General features: G+C 43.1%; 1 protein-coding gene across 1 annotated transcript in view; it reads right to left on the minus strand.

The window, feature by feature from the left end:
• FCHSD1 (FCH and double SH3 domains 1) overlaps positions 1-23,024 on the minus strand; it is a 180,204-nt gene that overhangs the window by 4,154 nt on the left and 153,026 nt on the right. The window contains exons 12-18 of the mRNA XM_073649733.1: positions 19,059-19,163; positions 17,534-17,695; positions 14,510-14,638; positions 12,600-12,683; positions 10,811-10,970; positions 8,636-8,841; positions 3,117-3,201 (exon numbers count right to left, since the gene is read on the minus strand). Coding sequence (XP_073505834.1) covers positions 3,117-3,201; positions 8,636-8,841; positions 10,811-10,970; positions 12,600-12,683; positions 14,510-14,638; positions 17,534-17,695; positions 19,059-19,163 — 931 coding nt within the window. The remainder of the gene's footprint in view (positions 1-3,116; positions 3,202-8,635; positions 8,842-10,810; positions 10,971-12,599; positions 12,684-14,509; positions 14,639-17,533; positions 17,696-19,058; positions 19,164-23,024) is intronic.

A 23,024-nucleotide genomic window follows, 5' to 3' on the forward strand; every position in this document is an offset into this window, starting at 1 on the left:
GGGACATGACTCTGCCAGGAATACGCTGTATATACGGGGACATGACTCTGCCAGGAATACGCTGTATATACGGGGACATGACTCTGCCAGGAATACGCTGTATATACGGGGACATGACTCTGCCAGGAATACGCTGTATATACGGGGACATGACTCTGCCAGGAATACGCTGTATATACGGGGACATGACTGCCAGGAATACGCTGTATATACGGGGACATGACTCTGCCAGGAATACGCTGTATATACGGGGACATGACTCTGCCAGGAATACGCTGTATATACGGGGACATGACTCTGCCAGGAATACGCTGTATATACGGGGACATGACTCTGCCAGGAATACGCTGTATATACGGGGACATGACTCTGCCAGGAATACGCTGTATATACGGGGACATGACTCTGCCAGGAATACGCTGTATATACAGGCTGCCTACAAGCTGTGAAACTTCCCAGGGAGCCAGGAAGGGATCGGCCTCCCGCCAGGCAAAGACATCCCATCCCTCATGATAGGTGCCCACTGTACAACATCCCTCCAATCAAGAGCTTCATGTGGCGCTTATGTCATCTCCTGAAATGTTGTTACCATTTTTAACCCCTTCGCGACCTTGGGTTTTTCCAGTTTTGAGTTTTCGTTTTTTGCTCCCCGTCTTCCCAGAGCCATAACGTTTTTATTTTTTTGTCAATATGGCCGTGTGAGGGCTTGTTTTTTGTGGGACAAGTTGTACTTTGAACGAGTGCGGTGAAATTGCAAAAAAAGTGCAATTCCACAATTGTTTTTTTTTTTTACCATGTTCACTAAATGCTAAAACTGACCTGTCATTATAATTCCCCAGGTCTTTACGAGTTCGCAGACACCAAACATGTATAGGTTCTTTTTTTATTTATGTGGTGACAAAAAAATCCAAGGTTTGCAAAAAAAAAAAAAAAAAAAAAAAAAGGCGCCATTTTCCAAGACCCGTGGAGTCTCCATTTTTCGGGATCTGGGGCCGGGTGGGGGCTTATTTTTTGTCCTGAGCTGACATTTTTATTGATACCATTTTGGGGGTAGATCCGATGTTTTGATTGCCCGTTATTGCAATTTTGTGGCGACCAAAAAAAACATAATTCTGGCGTTATGATTTTTTTTCTCATTACCCCGTTTACTGATCAGATTAATTCTTTTTTATATTGATAGATCTGACAGTTCTGAATGCGGCGATACCAAATATGTGTATATTTGAATTTTTTTATTGTTTTATCTTGAATAGGGCGAAAGGGGGTGATTGAAACTTTTATATTTTTTTATTATTTTTTTTTCAATATTTTCAAAAATATTTTTCTTTTATTTTTTACAGGCTTCAATAGTCTCCATGGAAGACTAGAAGCTGCGATGTTCTGATCACTTCAGCCCTGCTATGTGTTGCAGAAATGGTCACTAACTATGAGCACTGGGTGGCGCTCATAGCATCCCAGCAATGACAACCACAGGGGTCTCCTGCAGATCCAGGGTTGTCATGCCAACCTATCGGTGACCTGCAATCATGTGACATGGGCGCCGATGGGCGGGGCTAGTGATGCGCTTCCGGCTCGGCGATGTTTTTTTTTTAAAAAAGGGATTTTTCATACATCGATTAGATGTATAAAAGGTCAGAGCTATAGGTTGTACAGTCACAGCTGTGACCCACTAGATCCCGAAGATATGATTGGTGTGAGAAATTATTGTACTATCAATTGGAAAACCCTACCATGGTCCCTTTAAGAGTAGGTCAGGCTATTTAACTTCCATTAGTTTTAATTGTAGGATACAAAATAAATGGGTCTCTCATGTGTCACATGGGGAGTCTCTCAATCCCAAATTAGTACCATAATTTATGGTTATTCTAGTTCTAATAGGGTCATTATTTTACACATCGCAATTAGCTGTAAATATTAAAACTCATGTGTGGATGAATTGATCGTAAACTATACTGTCTGCTGCACACGCAGTCCCACCAATGCACGTGGCTGCACCAAGATAAGTTATTATACTGGGCAGATCGCCAATTTAACTGTAACTATGTTATGCCACACAATTATCTGTTCGCATAGATAGTCTAATGGTTTGTACCCTACACTAGTTCATCACTAATGCACATGCTACAGAACTTAAGTCCCTGACGCGCGTTTCGCGGGTATACCGGCTTTTTCTAAGGCTTTGCGTGCAGTGTGATCCGGCTGGGAGCAGATTATTGCCCGCTGAGTATACCGCTTCGGCAATGGTCTATCCTGGCATTTCACTTAAATGGCGAGACCGCAGCTGCAGCAGTCAGCATCTGTGTCCACACGCGGCTACCTTGAAATTAAACAGCACGCGCAGTGGAAACACAGCTGTGATCTGATCACATTCAAGCTGATCGCTGCTTATGCTAGCCGCACACATCTGAATGCTGCGTGCATGCTATAACAATAATTGCCACATTAGCGGATTAGACTTGTATGTTATCAACATGATCCAATTACTATGGTTCTCAGTTACACATTATGCAGTATATTTATAAGCCATGATATGGGAGTTATACTAACATGATCAGACAGTATAGTCTACTATCAATTCATCCACACATGAGCTTTAATATTTACAGCTAATTGCAATGTGTAAAATAATGACCCTATTAGAACTAGAATGACCATAAATTATGGTACTAATTTGGGATAGATAGACTCCCCGTATGACACATGAGATACCCATTTATTTTGTATCCTAAAATTGAAACTAATGGAAATGAAAAAACCAGACCTACACTTAAAAATACTCTTTTGCGTCTTCCCCAGCCCAGGAGATGTGGTATGATCAGACCATGTTCCTGTACGGTCAGACACAGCCATTACACAGTACACAGCAGGGGCACATTTATAAGATTATCTCAGCACAGGGACATTTTATTTAAACACATCCAAATGTGGAAATTATTATTATTCCAAGAACTATTGATTAAAATCAACTTTTGTTTGTGGGAAAACCCCTTTAAGTTTCCACGATGACGCCCCCAATACACAAATCCCAAATCAGCAGCCTGATGCAGCAACTTTTGAGAGTTACATTTCCAGTGTGAGATGAAGAAGAGGGGTGCTGCTCGAAAATAATAAAATACCTGTGTCGTTTGTAGATAGTCTTTGGCCAGAGAGTGGCGAAAGCATGGGAGGTAAGAAGAGTGGCGGGGCTGGAGACGGTAAGTCCTGCCAAAAAAGAAGAAGGAGAAGAATGTGACCACACTGGACTGGAAGAAAAACACAATAATGTGGGCTGGAAGCAGAACTGTGCTCTACTGTAATGCACTTTCATCATTAGCCGAATTCAATCCACTCTGTACAATGAGCAAAGTTTCCTGTTCTTACATGGAGCTTGTCACTGTATCTATTGGTATGATGTACTAACTTGCAGCTCTTGTGCTGCAGAAGTGATAGATACACAATTCAGTCAATACTCTAAAGCCACCTTGTGGTAAATGTAGGTATACGAACATTTTCTGCTCTGTATATATTTCCTAGGTATTCCAAAACTAAGGGCGTACATACGATAGAGGCAGCCAATAGGGCCCTTGGATAATAAGTACGCAGCTACGGTTGGCTTTTTTATTTTTAATACTGGGTGAAAACAACATACACTGTTAATGGTATTGTTAAAAGCGATCTCTACAATCTAAAAAAACATATATAAAAAAAAAAAAAAATAAGAAAAAAGGAAATATCATTTTAAATAAATACCTAGAAAACTGTCAGAAGCCGCTCGGGAGCCACTTCATGCTCACTTTTTTTTTTAGGCAAAACTGACATCGAAGAATGTGAGAATGAGTTAGATGATTGTCTGCAGGGCTCTTGGGACAGAAGAAAATCATGCAAGCCCCAGGAGGCCCTGCGCCGATATTGCTGGAAAGGCACCAACACCGGAGGTGAGGACAGGACAGGCTGTTATTATTTTACTAGGGGGAATTTGGTGGTTGAGAAATGGTTATCCGAGTAGTGGAAAACCTCTTTAATTAGTAAATCACAATTGTTTGCTCTAGGAAAGTAATCACTGTGGAATTAAAAATGTAGCTGTAACCTGTATTAGAATGTTAAATGGACGGTGCCTTTCAGCATGTGCCGTAGGGAGCTCTGCTCTCCCCTTTATATGTAGAAAAATGTGCTCCAAGTCAATATGGTCATCTAATACTGGAGATAGCGGGTGCTGAGGTACGAAGAGGCTGCTCACACTGCTGTCCACCCTGTCTGATCTTACCTCAGCACCCTGATATCTCCTCCAGTATTAGATCAGATAGACAGGGTGGACAGCAGTGTGAGCAGGTGCTTTTTACCTCAGCACCCTGATATTTCCAGTATTAGAAGAGGCTGCTCACACTGCTGTTCACCATGTCTATCTGATCTAATGCTGGAGATACCAGGGGTGCTGAGGTAAGAAAAGCCTGATCACACTGCTGTTCACCATGTCTATCTGATCTAATGCTGGAGATACCAGGGGTGCTGAGGTAAGAAAAGCCTGATCACACTGCTGTTCACCATGTCTATCTGATCTAATGCTGGAGATACCAGGGGTGCTGAGGTAAGAAAAGCCTGATCACACTGCTGTTCACCATGTCTATCTGATCTAATGCTGGAGATACCAGGGGTGCTGAGGTAAGAAAAGCCTGATCACACTGCTGCCCACCATGTCTATCTGATCTAATGCTGGAGATACCAGGGGTGCTGAGGTAAGAAAAGCCTGATCACACTGCTGTTCACCATATCTATCTGATCTAATGCTGGAGATACCAGGGGTGCTGAGGTAAGAAAAGCCTGATCACACTGCTGTTCACCATGTCTATCTGATCTAATGCTGGAGATACCAGGGGTGCTGAGGTAAGAAAAGCCTGATCACACTGCTGTTCACCATGTCTATCTGATCTAATGCTGGAGATACCAGGGGTGCTGAGGTAAGAAAAGCCTGATCACACTGCTGTTCACCATGTCTATCTGATCTAATGCTGGAGATACCAGGGGTGCTGAGGTAAGAAGAGGCTGCTCACACTGTTGTTCACCATGTCTATCTGATCTAATGCTGGAGATACCAGGGGTGCTGAGGTAAGAAGAGGCTGCTCACACTGTTGTTCACCATGTCTATCTGATCTAATGCTGGAGATACCAGGGGTGCTGAGGTAAGAAGAGGCTGCTCACACTGTTGTTCACCATGTCTATCTGATCTAATGCTGGAGATACCAGGGGTGCTGAGGTAAGAAAAGCCTGATCACACTGCTGTTCACCATGTCTATCTGATCTAATGCTGGAGATACCAGGGGTGCTGAGGTAAGAAGAGGCTGCTCACACTGTTGTTCACCATGTCTATCTGATCTAATGCTGGAGATACCAGGGGTGCTGAGGTAAGAAGAGGCTGCTCACACTGTTGTTCACCATGTCTATCTGATCTAATGCTGGAGATACCAGGGGTGCTGAGGTAAGAAAAGCCTGATCACACTGCTGTTCACCATGTCTATCTGATCTAATGCTGGAGATACCAGGGGTGCTGAGGTAAGAAAAGCCTGATCACACTGCTGTTCACCATGTCTATCTGATCTAATGCTGGAGATACCAGGGGTGCTGAGGTAAGAAAAGCCTGATCACACTGCTGTTCACCATGTCTATCTGATCTAATGCTGGAGATACCAGGGGTGCTGAGGTAAGAAGAGGCTGCTCACACTGTTGTTCACCATATCTATCTGATCTAATGCTGGAGATACCAGGGGTGCTGAGGTAAGAAAAGCCTGATCACACTGCTGTTCACCATGTCTATCTGATCTAATGCTGGAGATACCAGGGGTGCTGAGGTAAGAAAAGCCTGATCACACTGCTGTTCACCATATCTATCTGATCTAATGCTGGAGATACCAGGGGTGCTGAGGTAAGAAAAGCCTGATCACACTGCTGTTCACCATGTCTATCTGATCTAATGCTGGAGATACCAGGGGTGCTGAGGTAAGAAAAGCCTGATCACACTGCTGTTCACCCTGTGTATGTGATTTAATAATGGACATACCAGGGATGTTGAGGTAGGAAGAGGCTGTTCACACTGGTGTCCACTCTGTCTATCTCATCTAATACTGGAGATCCCAAAGGTCTTTCTGTTCAACCAGTCTTCCCGATATAATACTGGAGATATCAGGGGGGTGAGGTATGAAGAGGCTGCTAACAAACCAAAGGTTTTGAGGCACAAAGAGTCCACTCACATTGCTGCACACCAGGTCTAACTGATCTAATACTTGCGATACCAAGTTTACTGAGGTAAGAAGAGTCTGCTCACACTACTGACCACCCTGTCTATCTGATCTAATACTGGAGATACGAGCAGTGTTAAAGTAAGAAGAGGCTGCTCACACTGCTGTCCACCATGTCCATCTGATCGAATACTGGCAATACCAGGGATGCAGTGTTAAGAAGTGGCTGCTCTCACTGATGTCCACCATGACTTTCTATGAAGAGCCAGTATAGGGCCAGCTGACTGAGTGGGGGCACCATTTGGTGTTCATTTTAGTGTGTCGGCCTCCGTGGCAAGGCAGGGACTTAGGTCATGTTACAATAGGGTTTTTGAGGCCTTTTATAGTTTGGACATATCACTAAACGCTGGCTTTCATAGGAGAATCGTAATAACAGGCACGGGGGTCAAAAGCTGACATGACACCTATCGGCACCCCGCGCTCACATCACGGGGGCGACGATAGGCGAGTGGAATGAAGCTGTCAGAGACTGACAGTGGGATTTAACAGGTTCACAGCCACAGGCAGAGCTTTGCTCCACCTGAGGTTGTTAGAGGCAGATGACGGCTGATCATATCAGCCGTCATGTGGGGGGAAAGATGTGGAATTGGCGTGCGAGCCCACATGAAGGGCAGGGAGTGGTTAAAGCCCCATGTGACATTTCTGTTAGTGACATATTGAGAGTGGGGGAATGTTGCTAATCGTAAATATATTGTTAATTAGCCCTGATGGTGTAACAAGGCCCCCTCTTATTTTGCTAACCTTCTTATCCTCCATTGTAAGGAGCTTATTATATGTACGAGGGGCGTTTATTAAAGATTTCCCTTGACCCACTTCTATTTATCACAGGAAGCTGAAACTTCACACGTGTAATGATATAAGTCTCTATAGGTTACGTGCCAATGTGAAACTCAGAACTGATAACGGTCTTGATTTTACAGGTGCTGAAGTGGTGTGAGGTTTGATAATGGACCCAGTGGAATACAGAGTGGTCATCAAGTTCCTTTACTTGAAAGGCCGCACACCAAAGGAGACGTTCGATGAGATGAAAGAGGTTTATGGTGATGATTCCCCATCATATGATGTAGTCAAGACCTGGCATCGTCAATTGAAATGTGGTCGTACTTCGGTGCAATCAGCCCCACTCTGCTATTGATGAACACACCATCCAGCAAGTGGAGGTTGCCATTTTGGAAAATCGCTGTTTAGCCATTCGCCACCTAGCCCAAAATGTCAAGATTAGTGTGGGGTCCGTGGAAAAAAATCATCCAAGACCATCTTCACATGCATAAGGTATACGCTCTCTGGGTTCCCCAGCTGCTCATACCTTTCCAGAAGCAAGAACGAGTGGAATGCTCTCAGGCTCTATTGATGATGTGCCAGGAGGACTTTTTCAACAGACTGATCACACAGGATGAAAGCTGGGTCCATCACTATGATCCTGAGACTAAAGTCCGGTCGATGCAATAGAAGCATCATGACTCACCGGCTCCAAAGAAGGCACGTGTCCAACCCTCGGCAGGCAAGGTCATGCTCACAGTATTTTGGGACCAGCATGGAGTAGTATTGATGGCGTTCCTAGTAAAGGGTATCATGATCACTGGGGCATACTATGCTTCACTGCTGCGGAAATTGTGGGAGGCCATCAAAACCAAGAGACGTGGCATGCTCACCAAAGGTGTCCGCCTTCTGCAAGACAATGCACCAGTTCACAACTCACATGTTGCCCAAATGGAAGCACGCTCCTGGGGCTTTGAAATTCTACCTCATCCCCCTTATTCACCAAACCTCGCATCATCGGACTTACACCTCTTTGCAAAAATGAAGTTATTTTTGAAGGGCAAGCATTTTCCAGATGATGAGGCTCTGATTTCCGAAGTCACAGCGTGTCGACTTCCACAAGCGAGGTGTTTGCGTTGCTTAAAGAGATGGGAGAAGTGTGTGTCCCTAGATGGCACCTATGTAGAGAAGGACTAATAACTGTGCCAAGTTTCATTGCTTCAGTCCACAGGAAGTGGGTCAGGGGAAATCTTTGATACTTCGATAGTCCTACTTATCCTGGTCTTTTACTCCTTTTTGTGTGGTTGCCTATTATAAGGCATATCTAATACATATTATGATTTTATGAGGTGGCCTTTCTGTAAATGTAAGGGATACTCCAGCAGGTGATTGTGCAGGAAACTGTGACACAGCCCCTGCACAGGGGGTAGATGATCGTCATGTCATGCTATGGTGGGAATAATCCTTTACGGTAAACTATAAATAAGTGTACAATAAGTAATATATATAGATGGCATAATACCCTGACAATCAGCAGAACGTACAGACCTTCAGTCACCATAGAGGTCAGTACATTGTGCGTACCACTTAGCATTTTAGGTACCGACCTGCTGAGAGTCTGTGTCATCTCCTGTTAATTCTTCAACGACAAGTGATGGAAAAACTCCGACTCGACCATTGAATTCCCCTTTCCAAAAGCCATCGTCAATTCCACCTTCTTCCCTGCGGATAATTTGGATGATGGCTCCTTCAGGAAACGTCAGCTCTTCTTCACTTTGACCTTCGTAGTCGTAAAGAGCTCTGGCGAGAGACACTGGAGAGTGTAATACTAAATGTCAGCTACAAATGAGCTCCAGGGAAAGACGGTAACTAGTGATTCGGCCATCTTCTACAGTACAGTAAGTATATGATGAATTAAACGAGGTCTGATGAAGACGACCCCATCCATATTCCCAATGTCCCTCGTTCAGGACTCTCCTATGAGCCAGAAAGAACAAACATTTTGATGGACCCATTATATCCATCAGGCACATTACCAGCTCGTTCACGCGACCACATGTGTGGTCGGAGTGCTGTCCATGATAAAAACGGATTACACTCGGACCAATGTTATTCAATGGAGCAGTGCGATTATTTCCCACTTACCAAATTTGTGTGTGAAGAAAAAAAAAGCAGTATGCGCTAGTTCCTTTGGTAAGGGTGCTTTCACACTGTGCTTATCTTCACGTTCATGGGTCCAGTTGGGGCTTGCGCAGACTGCGTCCGAGTGTCCATAGGGATACATGTCCGAAAATGATGGATGACAGAGCGCACATTTACTCTGCCGGCACCATTATAGTCTATGGCACCGTTGGCACTTATGTCCAAATCCTGTTTTGCAGAGGGTTCGGACGCAACCCCAACGGGACCCACGAACGTAAAGATAATAGCCATGTGAAAACGCCCTTAATCAGATGAGACTCGCCAAGTCTATGGGTAGGCTAAAAAAAAATAGATGACATAAAGAGACACAGTATGGCAACCGATTTTTACAGAACCATTTACAGAATTGTAATGGATCTGTAAGTAATTAATAGCGGCTGCTGTAAAAAACGGATTGTACATGTGTAACGTGGAGAGAGGCGGTAGCCATGGGTGAGATGCTCGCCTCTTACGCCCAGGCACGTTACATGAAGTGGGGGTGCTGGCTGGATGTGTGGACTTAGTCTATGAGACTACACCCTAGCAGGCCGTATGTTACCGATGACTTTGGTTGGCCAGGACCAGATGTTGAGGACTTCAACGAGGGAGACCATCAGTTAAAAATAAACTTTTCCCTATACAGCCACTTGGTGAGAATTAGGTACAATAGATAGCAGCACTTCACAGACATTTCCTTTACAACACGGAGCATTTCCACACACAACCTCTTTACTTTACTAGTCCCGTCTCCTTCATCACACCCCAACACGATACTATGGGCCAGTTAGTGAAAGTCCTATTCTCAACCCACGGTCCTAAGTCGTCTCTTCCTCTTCACCAAACTAGTTTGCCACTATGGCCGGTACTTAGCTTCTCTGCTTCTGACACCTTGGAACTCCCGTCCGGGGCACTCTCTTCATCTCACATTTTCTTTTCCGTCCTGGTCCGTTACCTCTCCAAGTTATAAAATTGAGGCTGTACTGCTAGGTGTCCTATCGCATGACCGGTCTCCAGTTGACTACTCTTGTCCTTTGGTCACTTTTCCTTCCTCTTTACTCAGGATCATGCTATCCACTGTCTAGGTCTCCACGTCAGGGACACCCACATCACGCGGCCCTGCTCACTAGACCATAGGTCAGCTTTTACTGCACGCTGGGCCCGATCTGACTTTCTGACAGGAAACAGTCTCTGTCCCTTCACCTAATCCCCTCCCACTCTGGGCTAGTCCCAATCTGCTGTTGTGCAGAACACAGCATCAACACTAATAACACACATCACAATACACCATAACAGTACTTGTGTCTTCAAAAGGGAACGTGGGCAGTATGCCATCTCCTTACACATGGATGACAAGTGAGAAAAAAAATTGTCCCACTTTTCTGGATGAAACTAAATGATTTCTTATATGCTTGTGTGAACCTACCCTAACTATGTAAAAATGGACATGGCCATTATTAGAAATGCTCTAAAAACTAATCCACCTGCAAAACCAGAGCTCTGCCTTTATTTTCAATTAATTTAAAAAGGTTTTTCCACACGGATCTGCTTGTGTTATCAAATATTAAGATATCCCTCCTCCCAAATAAAGTATTTCTATCTACCTGCATCATCAGAACGTTCCAGCTCCAGAATCCCAGTGAGGGACTGCGCTCCCGAAAGTCCTTCCATGCAACCAGCACTCAGACATTCTGCAACCCTCGAGTTAATGTAAGTAATGTACTTTTCTGGGACATAGCCCACTTGTCCGGTTTTATTCCGCGCCTTAAGTGAAAATGTAGAAAAGAACAGACTGTTACCCTAAGAGCCTATTAGGAGATAAATGAATTTGATTTCCATTTATTTGAGTACTGGACTCTGTGTTCTCTTCACTTCGTTCTGATAATAACTTTTATGCTTTGAAAATGATATGTGCCAATTCAGTAACTCCTACAAAGACCATTACAGAAGAGTTTAATGTCCTTATTAAACAAGTAAATCTATAGATTTACCAAGAAGAAATGACCTAATTAGTCATGGATCTTACTTTTAAAAGTACCCTTGTCTTAGCCTCTCACCCAGTTAAACAAGATCTCAAACTTAGCACCGATGAGGGGCAGTACCCCAAAACACAGTGTCTGCAAATTGAGATATTGGCTTTTATCCTAAGTCATGTGACAAGGCTCGAAAGAGAGTCGATATTGACTTTTAGGATTGCCATTTCAAATAGGTGGCGCTACAGTTCTAGTCCTCTTCCTCTCTGAAGACACAATTTGCATATTTCCCAGAGCAGCATTGCAAGGCTTAAAAGTCTCCTCACCTTGACATGTCACTCTCCCCAAACAGTATAAAACACTCTGAATAGATTTTCTACTTTTTAGAACAGAAACGTGATTTTACATGCTGAGGTATGCAACTGATGAAGTGGATGATTGGGAGTACAGATTAGATGGGTTGTTCAGGACTTTAACATTGATGGCCTATCCTTAGGATAGGTTAACAATGTCTGATCGGTTGGGGTCCGACAGCGGTCCCCTTTGTCGGCAGCGTCCGGAACTGCTCAGTTACGGCGCTGCACGGCACAGCTCCGTTGACTGAATAGTGGCCTCGGCTGGATATTGCATATCTGCCCCCTATTTAAATCAATAGGGGGTGGATATGCAGTACTCGCAGCCACTATTCCGTGACTGAACAAGTCTGGGAACAGCTGATCGGCGAGGGTGCTGAGTGTCGGACCCAGGGTGATCAGATATTGATGACTTATCCTAAGGATAGGCCATCAATGTTAAAAGTCCTGGACAACCCCTTTAAGCTTTTTTATAAGCACAGAAGCAGGGCTGCTCTAAGGAACAGGTATACTGGAGAACTAAGCTTCTGCCCTGCTTTATAATGCTAGCCATAGTGTTCTGCCTCGCAATGCCAGACAGCACAGTATTGACCTACCTGTGTCCCCTGATTGCCATCGCTGCACAGACTGGAGTGACTGACTATCGAATGACTGATTCATGTCCTAATTAATCCTTTTCTGCAGCTGGGACCAACAAAATCACTACACAGACATAGTGGTAATATCCAAGAAAACCTTGTGTCTTCTGCAGTAGAGTGGAAAGTGATCACGGGCTTGATAAAAGCCTAGATGTGCCAAGAGGTTGATGCCAACTATGCCCACATGTATTAAGACATAGCATTAACAATTCCTTGAGGTTCCCAATCGGATTGCTCCCTTTGCAAACAATATAGCTTTCAGCTCTGCGTAAAATTCAGAAGTTTCCCTGCAAATCTATGAGCAAAGTACAGTTCTACGAACACAGATCTACCAGCAGGCACTGGCCGCTTGGCATGAATGAGGTCTATGACTGGTAGTAACACTACAGATTAGGGATCTCGGAAAGTGACAAAAAGATCCAGACTGACCTTCACCCACTCCTCCACGTCTCCATCCTCAATCACCTCCAGTCTTTCACCTTGAGTGATGGTCAGCTCATCCGCCTGAGAAGCCTAAGGATAGGAACATCAAAAGGTGACTCACTGCAATCATTCATTAGGACACTTTCCATCTTTTCTACATTACTGCCTTCCTTTATAAGTCCCAAAACTCAAGACAGGATCAGCCTTGTAATAAAAAAGAAGGCAGCAGATTAGTAGATCATCCCTGCCAGACTTGTGCCCATAGGAGCTGGAGATGTGTCCTTTTCCATCTTTCCTCTTAGATCACGTGGCATGAGTTTACAGCTTTGACAAATATATAAGATTTTGTGACACTCTGTGGAGAGATGTTTCTGCTATACAGTATGTGTCTGTGTGGTTGTGCTGTGGATTGAGAGATCAGAGTTGGAAGGGCTGAATACTTAATTTGCAGTCGTGCTGCACCACTTCTCCTGTGTCGCCTTATGCTGCTCCTCTGAGGTTACCAAAAACTAAACGTAACCATCACTTCTCCAGATATGTCATTCTCTGCGATTCTAGAGGGCAGGACCATCCCCGTCACATCTTCTCCAGGACCTGCTCTTGTGGAATCTTCTTCTGTCACCAGGTGCCGCTGTGTTCATTCTGTAGGCAGATGGTGGCGGAGGAGACATTGGGACCAGAAGCTCTGGGTGGTCCAACCACTAAGATTTGGTGGGCTGGGACCTGTACTGCCCTCCAGCTGGAGTAATCCGCTCCCTGCTTCGGCCTACTGGAGAGCACCACACCCTACTTAAGCTCCCAGTTTGCTGCAGGATACAGTTTTGTCTACTCTGGTTCAGTCCTGTGGTCTCAGCTCCCGCCTCTTGTTTTGTTGTAGCCCTGTTTGACTACGACCTGTTTCTTGACCACTCTTTTGCTTTCTGATTCCGTACAGTACTGTCCTCCTGGTTCTGACCTGACTACCCCTGCCAGCCTGCACTACTGGCCAGCAGCTGACTCTGGGGCCCTGTGTCGCTCCAGATCCCTATACAGGGGTTAAAGGGTGAAGGGCAGGGCAACCCCTGGATCTGGTAAATGGAGTAGTTCATGCTAAGCCTGACTGTGGTAACCATAGGCACTGCCAAAGCCATGTAGCAATCCCTTTCCTTTAGGCTCGGGCTACATGATAAGTTTGGCTGCGACACTTCGCACACCAAGGATTGCTGGGTGCCACTACACCTGGCGACCCTGAGGGCACCGCAACTGCAGTAAGCAATTCGCAAACAATCCAACTGGGTCAGATTTTTTTGCGACTTGCTTGGCGCAATCTTCTTGGGGGTAGCGATGCAACCCCATTCACTTGTATTCCATTGCGATATAGCAGCGACATCTAGCAATCTCTGTCAGTGCAACCTGGGTTCAGGCTGTGTAGCCCCACCTTTAGGTTCTTACCTGCCAACCTAGAATTTGGAAACTGTTCCATTATCCCAAAGTATGCCTAAATCTTGGCAAATGTGTAAATATATATTTTTTAACTATATTCAAAAGTGATGTCAACTTTGCTTTTGAATAGAGATGGATCTAATGAGAAAAAAAAATTACACTGTACAGTAAACATTTTTTTTTCCAATGAGAATGAATACTATATGTATGCATGTATGGAATTATACGCATATGCTGAATCTGTGCCTGAAAAGGGACGTAAGACACGCAGATTTACAGCTATCCACAGCATGTCCCCAAATCTTCAGTGGGAAATACTGTTACAACGTGAAGGGTTTTGATATATTGTAGAATCTGGTTTACATAGACAAGATCTAGAAAGCTACTTACACTATAATCAAAGTAAAAGCTAAAAAAAAAAAGAGACAAATGAATCCAGTGTCCATTGAGGGTTGCAATGTTACCGGATGGCTAGTGCAGCACATGCAGCCTACCTTGTAGTTATACAGCACGTGGCATGGCGTGGGATATGAGCGGTTACCACTCAGGCTAAGAGGGGATTCTTCAAAGATTTCTCCGCCATCATCCATATCCTCGAACTCAGAGAAATCAAAGTCTTCCATCTGGAAAATATAAAGAGCGTGATGTTTCACTCTCATTCATGGAAAAAATCTTTCAAATCTGTATTCAATGAAGATAGGAGATGGCAGCTGGTGCTCGTAATGTTCTATGGAGAACTGTAACTGTCATTTAGGAGAACTTGCAGCAGAATCTCTTTATCTGCCCATAGCTCCTCCCCTCTACATAAAATCTCATAAGCACCAACTGCCATGTAGAGGGGAGGAACTATGGGCAGACAAACAGATTCTGCTGCAAGTTCTCCTAAATGACAGTTACAGTTCTCCATAGAACATTACGAGCAACAACTGCCATCTCCTATCTAAGTAAAGGGAAAATCGCTTGTCGCTGCAGACAGATTTTGCCCGTGAATTGATAATTTTCAGAGTGAAAGATCAGTCCTGGAGAGAAAGAAGCAGATTTCTCTGATAAGATATCTTACAAAGATTCTTATTTTCACGTGTACTATTGATTTATGTTAAGAAAATTAAAATGATGGTTATTATACAAGTAAACTTTGAAGGTTTCTATTAAAACAGCAGAGCGAGGAACTGATACTAACAGTATTTTGGAAAATTTTAGGACTTATTATATAAAGAAAATAAAAACTAAACTTTCTGAAACGGCAGAAAGAAAAAAAATAAACAAACGTCAGAATTCTTATTATCTATTTCATTACGGCTATTTTTTTAGACAGATTTATGGAGTCCAAGTAATTGTTGCTGTTTTGTTGCTATGAAGTTCTCTTGGAAGGAAAGCTAATAAGGATATTAATAAAGATCTGCTTTATTGCTAAATTGCGCAGGACATTGTGCTTCTCACTAACTGATCACCATAGAGACAAACAGTTTATGGGATTACATTTTCTAATTAGTAAAAGGGCATCAAGGAAGAGTCTCATCCATATATTTAACTCCGAACTAGATAACAGAGCAGAGACTGGAGATCTCCCATGTGAAGTCAGCAGCTCATGGAGACACCGTGTGGTCATTTAAGGTATTGCAATTAAAATACAAATATACGGGGGGGTGGGGGGTGGTCTATTTTTGGACATTTTACACTATATTTACACTATTTTACACAATTTTACACAATTTTACACAATTTTACACAATTCACAGATCTCATAACTTTCATAGAAGAGAAAGCGGAGTAAAATGACTACTGTAAAACTGTGTTCACGTGCAGTGTAAATGCTATATTTTTACAAGCAGAAAATCTGCTGCATTTTGTCCAAGCAAAGTGGACTCTTTTGAACAGATCATGTTTTGGGGGTGTTTTTTTCTCTATTCTTCTATGCAAGAAAAAAAATGCATGGAAAAAGCGCAGTTAAAATATATGTCTAATTTCTGATAATTTCTTGACGTAACTACAAAGAAAAATACAATTTAAAAGTTAATAGTAAAGACAATGAAAGCAAGAGGCAGGCAGATGACAAAAACAAAATGATAAAGATCATGCAATATAAAGGGCAGCCACAAGATGGCAGGATAACACCAAGGAGTGATGAGAACAGGTATGTTTAGGCACATGTAGATTTTCACAAAGTTAATTACAATTCTGCACGTTCGATATATAGAGATTTGGTGCAATGTAATGCACAAAAATAAAATCAACAGTAAAAAGATAAAATGCATTATAATCCGACATACCCAAGAAATAATAGAATGTGTCACCACATTGGCCTCCACCTCAGACCGTTCTTATGACATTCTAGGCTTTTACATTTCAACATGGCCTTAGCGTTACATTTACAGAACATTTTGTATGGATTTAATGGAGGAATAAGAAAAAAAAAACACCACCATTTTTTTTTACCCCATTTACCGATCACCATAAATGAGCTGCTCAGAGTATTGTAGGGGTTTTTTATGATTACAGAGATACCAAATATGTCTGTTATTATTTTTAAAAAGTGCATTATAAATGTCATTGTTTTTATTATCTTTTAGTAATTTTACAGAATGAAAAAAAAATCTCCAACTTTTATTTTACCCCTATAATATAAGTAGATAGAAATGCACTGGTATATAGAGATGTAGCTCCATGTACCAGTACACTGTGCCTGTAATGCAAAATACCAGTGACTTTCAAGTAGAGAAGATTCTCCTGCATTAGGCCTTGCAGCCTGTGACTGGCAAGCAAGAGGATGGGTGTTCGAATCTTGGGCTAGACAGAGAACACTATAAGAAAAGTGAAGGATGAGTTAATTATAGGGGTTGTCTAGGACTTTAACATTGATAGCCTATCCTTAAGATAGGTGATCAGTGTCTGATCGGTAGGGGTGCGACACCCGGCCAATGCTAAAGTCCTGGACAACCCCTTTAAAAGAATGCACAGAGCACACAGCTGCCAGCCTCTCCCACAGGTTCAGAAGAAGAGGGGGAATTACTGAGCAATGAACCCATCTGTAGCACATGCAGTGGGCCTGCATGGCAAGGAGTGGCGATATCGGGACGTAGCCCTCACCTCCCGGGACGTAGCCCTCACCTCCCGGGACGTAGCCCTCACCTCCCGGGACGTAGCCCTCACCTCCCGGGACGTAGCCCTCACCTCCCGGGACGTAGCCCTCACCTCCCAGGACGTAGCCCTCACCTCCCAGGACGTAGCCCTCACCTCCCGGGACAGCAGGACCCCTTCCCCAAATCGGCACTGTCCCACTGGATCCAGGACAGTACAGTCAAAACTTTGGGAATAAAAGTCTCAAGGAGAAGAAGTATACCATGTATGAAATTCTGAAAGGTAGTATAATAAAAGAACACAGCTGGTCTCCATACGGACGTCCAATACGGAAAAGTTACATAAGTAACATAGTAAAACACAAAGCTCTTATTTGTGCTGTTAGATCATGTTTTTCAGAAATGTTGGATGAACTTAATATATGATTTTGTAAAACTTACAGAAGGAGACACTTCTCCATTAGACATCCGGGCCTCACTCAGACGTCTCTCTTGTTCTAGTTCTTCATTAGCTTGTGTCATGGCACCAGATAGCCATGTGTCTACGTCCACCCCAACCTGGCGTAGCAGCTCCACTCGAGCATCAGCTTTTACCTTGCTGACCTAAAACACGTAAAAAAAACACAAAAAAACTGAATACAACGTGCAGACACAATGGAATTAATAAATCTTTAGCAAATGAAAATAGTAAAATTCTGTACTTTACTAAAAAAATAAAATTCCAAGGTTCATGCTCTAGAAGTTGATCTGTAGATCTGAAGCCTCTGTCACTCCAGCTCTATTCCCCATCCAGCGTTGCCTCCTGATTGACTGACGGCTCTTTTGCCGTCAAACAGTATAGAGGTTTCAGTCAAGCAGGAGGAGATGGCACTGGGGGGTGGGGGGTAGAGCTGGAGTGACAGAGGCTTCATATCTACCATAGTTCTTCAGCCTCATTTGCATATCAATTCAAACACTGATTTCTCAGTAAAGGGCTGGCCATGTAAAGGTATTGCTGGACTAGTCTTTGAAAGAACTACATGTGTATGTAAATAGTTTAGGGGTGGTGAAATTGCATTGACAGATGCCCTTTAAGGCTCTATAAGCACTTTCTGCTAGTTTACTGCCATCCTTGGGATCAGTAAGGACTCCTAGTTCTGTGCTGCTCCTTTAGTTAGCATCATGTCTAGTCCTTTAGGTCATCTAAAGTATTTGGACTGTAAATTGACCATCTAACTTAAAGATGTATAAATATATAAAAGATCTAAGTGGTAACATTTCTCCTTGTGCAGGATGCCAATTTGGCGTAAGGAGACTTATAGGCCATGCAATGCTCCTCTGAACTTAAATATTAAATATGCAAACTGCCACTTCAGAAAGCAAGAGGACTGGAACTCTATGAAAACTGCTTCTTCAATAGTTGACACTATTTAAATTGCCAGAAGAGCATTGCATGGCCTATAAGTCTCCTTACGATGACTTGGAACTACTCCCCACAATGAGAAACGCTCCCCTTTACAATCCTTTTCAGAGGCCTTTCACCCAGCCAAACTAGACTTCAACAGCAAATGGATTTTCTGGTTTGGCTTCTTATCCCGAGTCACCTTAAAGGGTCGATACTGACTGTTGAGGATTGCTACCTCCAATAGGTGGCACTAGAGGTCCAGTCCTCTTCCTCTCTGAAGAGCCTATTTGCATGTATCTCTTACAGTTATCTCTTATCTCTATGACTATAACATGGGGACATCCTATAAGTGCAGAGCAAAGAACGTTTCCACACCCACATCAACGGGAATCTTTACTGTAAGAGCAGTGAGACGATGGTGAATTAATTTCAATTATTTTTCCCTAAAATGATTGAAAATGGATGAAGGGGTTTGCCTTCTTCTAGGCTGCCATTGCAGAATAATAGGCTGAACCCCATAGACTAATGGAGTGGAGTCACCTTAAAGCCAATGGACACGAACCTCTTGTAATCTTCCCATACCTCAGCTTTTCGTATGCTTTCTTTTACTTCCTCCATTTTTTGGACTATACTGAAGACCTCCTCTTCAGAGACGTTCTTCCGTCTGTCTTCCAATCGTTGAAGGACCTGGAATATTAGCAGATATTGTCATAACATTTTCTTTTGGACCATGTTGGTTAAAGGTTCTCTAGGTTTACAAGTAGTTGTATAATGATATTTATTCCCATAATTTAGAACAAAAACGTGTTCCTGGTCCTCCTGGGATTCCTGGAGATCCGCTGTAATTTGTGGGAAAACCTGTCAGCAGTGGCAGCGCCACCACAGGGCAAATTAGACATTACACAGAGCTCATTTAATTCAGTGAGTTGTGAATGTAATGCAGGACAAGACAGACGCTCTCTCCGCTTTGCCCTCCCAATTAATGGGCTGATATTTACTAAGGCTTAACTGCAATAATAGATATAGAAATGGTGTAAAATAACAATCTAGACTAAAACAAGTAGATTTTTTTTCTAATTTTATACAACCTCTTGTCCTTTCACAGAAAATCTGTAGAAAAGCATAGTCTTGCTGCCATTCCCTCCCATTACAGGTTAAAACTGCTACTGATGCCCATACATGTTCAATACATACATTAACTGTTTTGATTTTCATGTTCTTTAACTTGCCAGAGATCCTTTACATCATCACTCTGCCAGCATTATAGGTGCTGGAACTTCCTCTTACTTTCCAGCATGCATTGAACCTGTCTAATGGCTTCACTGCCCTAAACGGATACCCAATCTCTCAGTTAAGCCTGAATGCAGTGTAACAGACAGTATAAATACTTTCTGTAATCCCACCTGTAGATCCTATTTCCTGTAATATGTTTTGACGTCTTCACTACTACAGATTATACTTAAAGGATTTTTTTTAAGACTCTCTCTCCCACAGGTGAACTGTATCCAAGATAAAAATTACAGACCTCTCCATTCTTTGTAGGTGGGAAAACTTGCAAAATCGGCAGAATATCAAATACTTATTTCCTCCAGTGTGTGTGTAGGTGTGTGTGAGATTTTTTATATATGCATGGGTCAGCTTGGAAAGCTGATGTCACGGGTGTGTCAGAAGTGACAGACAGTCGCGCTGCAGTTGGTTGCAGGAGATCTCTTCGTTTGGCATTACAGACACCTTCTTAGAGGCTGTCTCTCTAGGACCCAGTGGCTACCTTCCTCTTGCTACTTAACACCCTGGCCTGGGTGTATAAATACCTGCTGTATGCTAGGGCGAGGTGCCAGCGATACTCACATTACCCCTTGTGAAAGCTCGGAGCAAGTGCATTTCTTCTTCCTCTCTGGCGCTAAGAGGACGTGTGTTCATCTCTTTGGAGTCGACTAAAGCTAAGCTGTCTTCCCTTGTTTGTTCCCCCTTATTGTCTTTAGCTGTCAGTGGGGATCGACTAGTGCTCATCCCCTCCCTTCCCTAGCCAGGGCCAAATGCCAGGGAAAGAGAGGGCGAGGTTTGCATGCGGCGATTGGTGCGGAACCAATATAGGGATGTTAGGGGAGACAGGGTGATATCAGATCAGCCTAGGAGGTTTCCACTACCCCCTTTCTCCCCTTTCCTTTGTGTCACACTTAGTATTTCCTACACCTTGTGTGACAGCTGAGCAGTCTTGTATTTGAACTGGGAGTAACATGTGAACGTTGCAGCCTGTTCAGTGTAAGTTGAACACTTCTGTTTGGCGCTGGAGTTCTGGCTGAAGGGGATACAGAGACTGGTGGGATCAAGACTCTTCTGTGTATAAAGTTTGCTCCGGGAGAAAGGACTAATCAGTTCGGGTGAGGGCGCACGGACGTATATGTGTGTGATTAATTAACTGTTTATTAGCTGTTATAACTTTGTGCTCAGCTGTTTTTGGTTTTGAATTTCTTGGACTTTTATGAAAGCAATAAAACAGCACGTTTGGACCAAACTGCACTGCTTGTGTGAATGCTACCTAATGCCTACCTGAGAGCAGGAATTGCTACAATTCGTGATGAGCGAGCATGCTCAGATAAGGGGTTATCTGAGCACGCTCTGGTGCCAACCGAGTATCATCACTCTGTCAGCATTATAGGTGCTGGATATATATTATTTATGAAATAGTCCATGAATTATTGGAATACTGGAACTAGAATCTATAATGGATAATGTCAATGAGTGCAGATAATGGCAGCAGCTTTACAATCCTGTCATTTATCTATGGCTAGAACGAGAGCAATTCAGAAATTATACAGAAATATTCAGTCATTGTTGCTTTGGTCAAGAACAAAACTAAATGGCCACAGTTGGTCGGGATATAAGGAATGTGGGCTCCACAGCGGGCACGGCAGACATTTGCCCTTCATAAGAATGAAAGTCGCAGTGGTATAAGCAGATCTCCTTTATCCACAATCACTTGTATTCTTACTGGGGGGTTTTGTTTTAAGTTTCTCCTGGATACCGAAATCCCCCACTGTGCTCACACGCTGGGATCGGTTTTTGTGCCTCAACTAAAATATTTATGCGCTCTGCAATATATACATATATTTAGAAGACGTAACAGCAAATTTGGCATCTGTTCAGTCCAACTGGGGCTGCTTTCCTGCGCCCTTGGATATCTGATCTGGAGAAACTTTCTATGCAAGGTCAAAAAACCTCAGACACGGTAATGGGCGGTCAAGAGAAACCGCATGAAATCAATGCCTGTCCTGAAACAGCATCAAGAGCCTAATCCAACAAGGGAAGGAATTAACAAGAGAAAAGGCAATGTTCCCCTTTAAATGTCATGCACTATTTATATCAGATAATTGCATAAATAGCAATTCCCACATACTGTTCTATTCTCACAATATAACGAAGGTGTTTTGGCAAGTATTCAGTGAAACTTCTGAGCATTTCCTTTACTGGTTGAGTAAATTTAAACTGTACATTTTTATCCACAATGCTGCATCCCCCTACATTCTTCTCTGTCTACCACCCTACATTTTTCCATAATGGGAAGCTCCCACTTCCACCATCAAGACTTCTCTCATGCTGCACCAGTTCACTGCAATGCGCTACCCAAGGACAATCCGATTAATTACCACCATCCAGTTATAGTCATGGCCAAAAGTGTTGGCAGCCGTGAAATTGTGCCAGAAAATGAAGTATTTTTTGAGAAACAATTATTGAAATTACACAGGTTTTGTTATACACATGCTTATTTCCTTTGTGTGCATTGGAACACCAGAAAAAAAAAACAGAGAAAACAAAACCCCAAAAAATGGGCTAGATAAAATTGTTGATGCCTTTCCAAAATTGTGGGTAAACAACTTTTGTTTCAAGCATGTTATGCTCGTTCAAAATTACCTGTGGCAAGTAACAGATGTGGGCAATATGAAAATCACATCTGAAGCCAGATAAAAAGGGGAGAAGTTGACTTAATCTTTGAATTATGTGTCTGAGTGTGCCACACTAAGCATGGAGGACAGAAAGAGGAGAGAACTGTCTGAGGACTTGAGAACCAAAATTGTTGAAAAATATCAACAATCTCAAGGTTACTAGTCCATCTCCAAAGATGTTGATGTTCCTTTGTCCACTCAAGCTCTATTCTGCCCAGTGCCGCCGCCTCCTCCTCTCGCTTGACTGACGGCTCCTTTGCCTGAAGTCGCACAGCATAGAGGATGTCAGTCAAGCAGGGGGAGGCGGCGCTAGGCAGGGAATAGAGCTGGAGTGACAGAGGACTCTTCAGCCTCATTTGCCTATCAATTCAAACGCTAATTTCTCAGTAACAGAAGAACAGACTGGCCATGTAAAAGTATTGATGGACTTTTCTAAATAGTATATAAATAGTTTTAGGGGGAGATGATATACTGCTGACAGATACTGTTTAACCCCTTTACCCCCCAGGGTGGTTTGCACGTTAATGACCAGGCCAATTTTTACAATTCTGACCACTGTCACTTTATGAGGTAATTACTCTGAAACACTTCACTGGATCCCACT

Source organism: Phyllobates terribilis, unplaced genomic scaffold (assembly GCF_046119375.1).
Source record: "Phyllobates terribilis strain yellow unplaced genomic scaffold, ASM4611937v1 Scaffold_10__3_contigs__length_209671492, whole genome shotgun sequence".
Taxonomy (NCBI): domain Eukaryota; kingdom Metazoa; phylum Chordata; class Amphibia; order Anura; family Dendrobatidae; genus Phyllobates; species Phyllobates terribilis.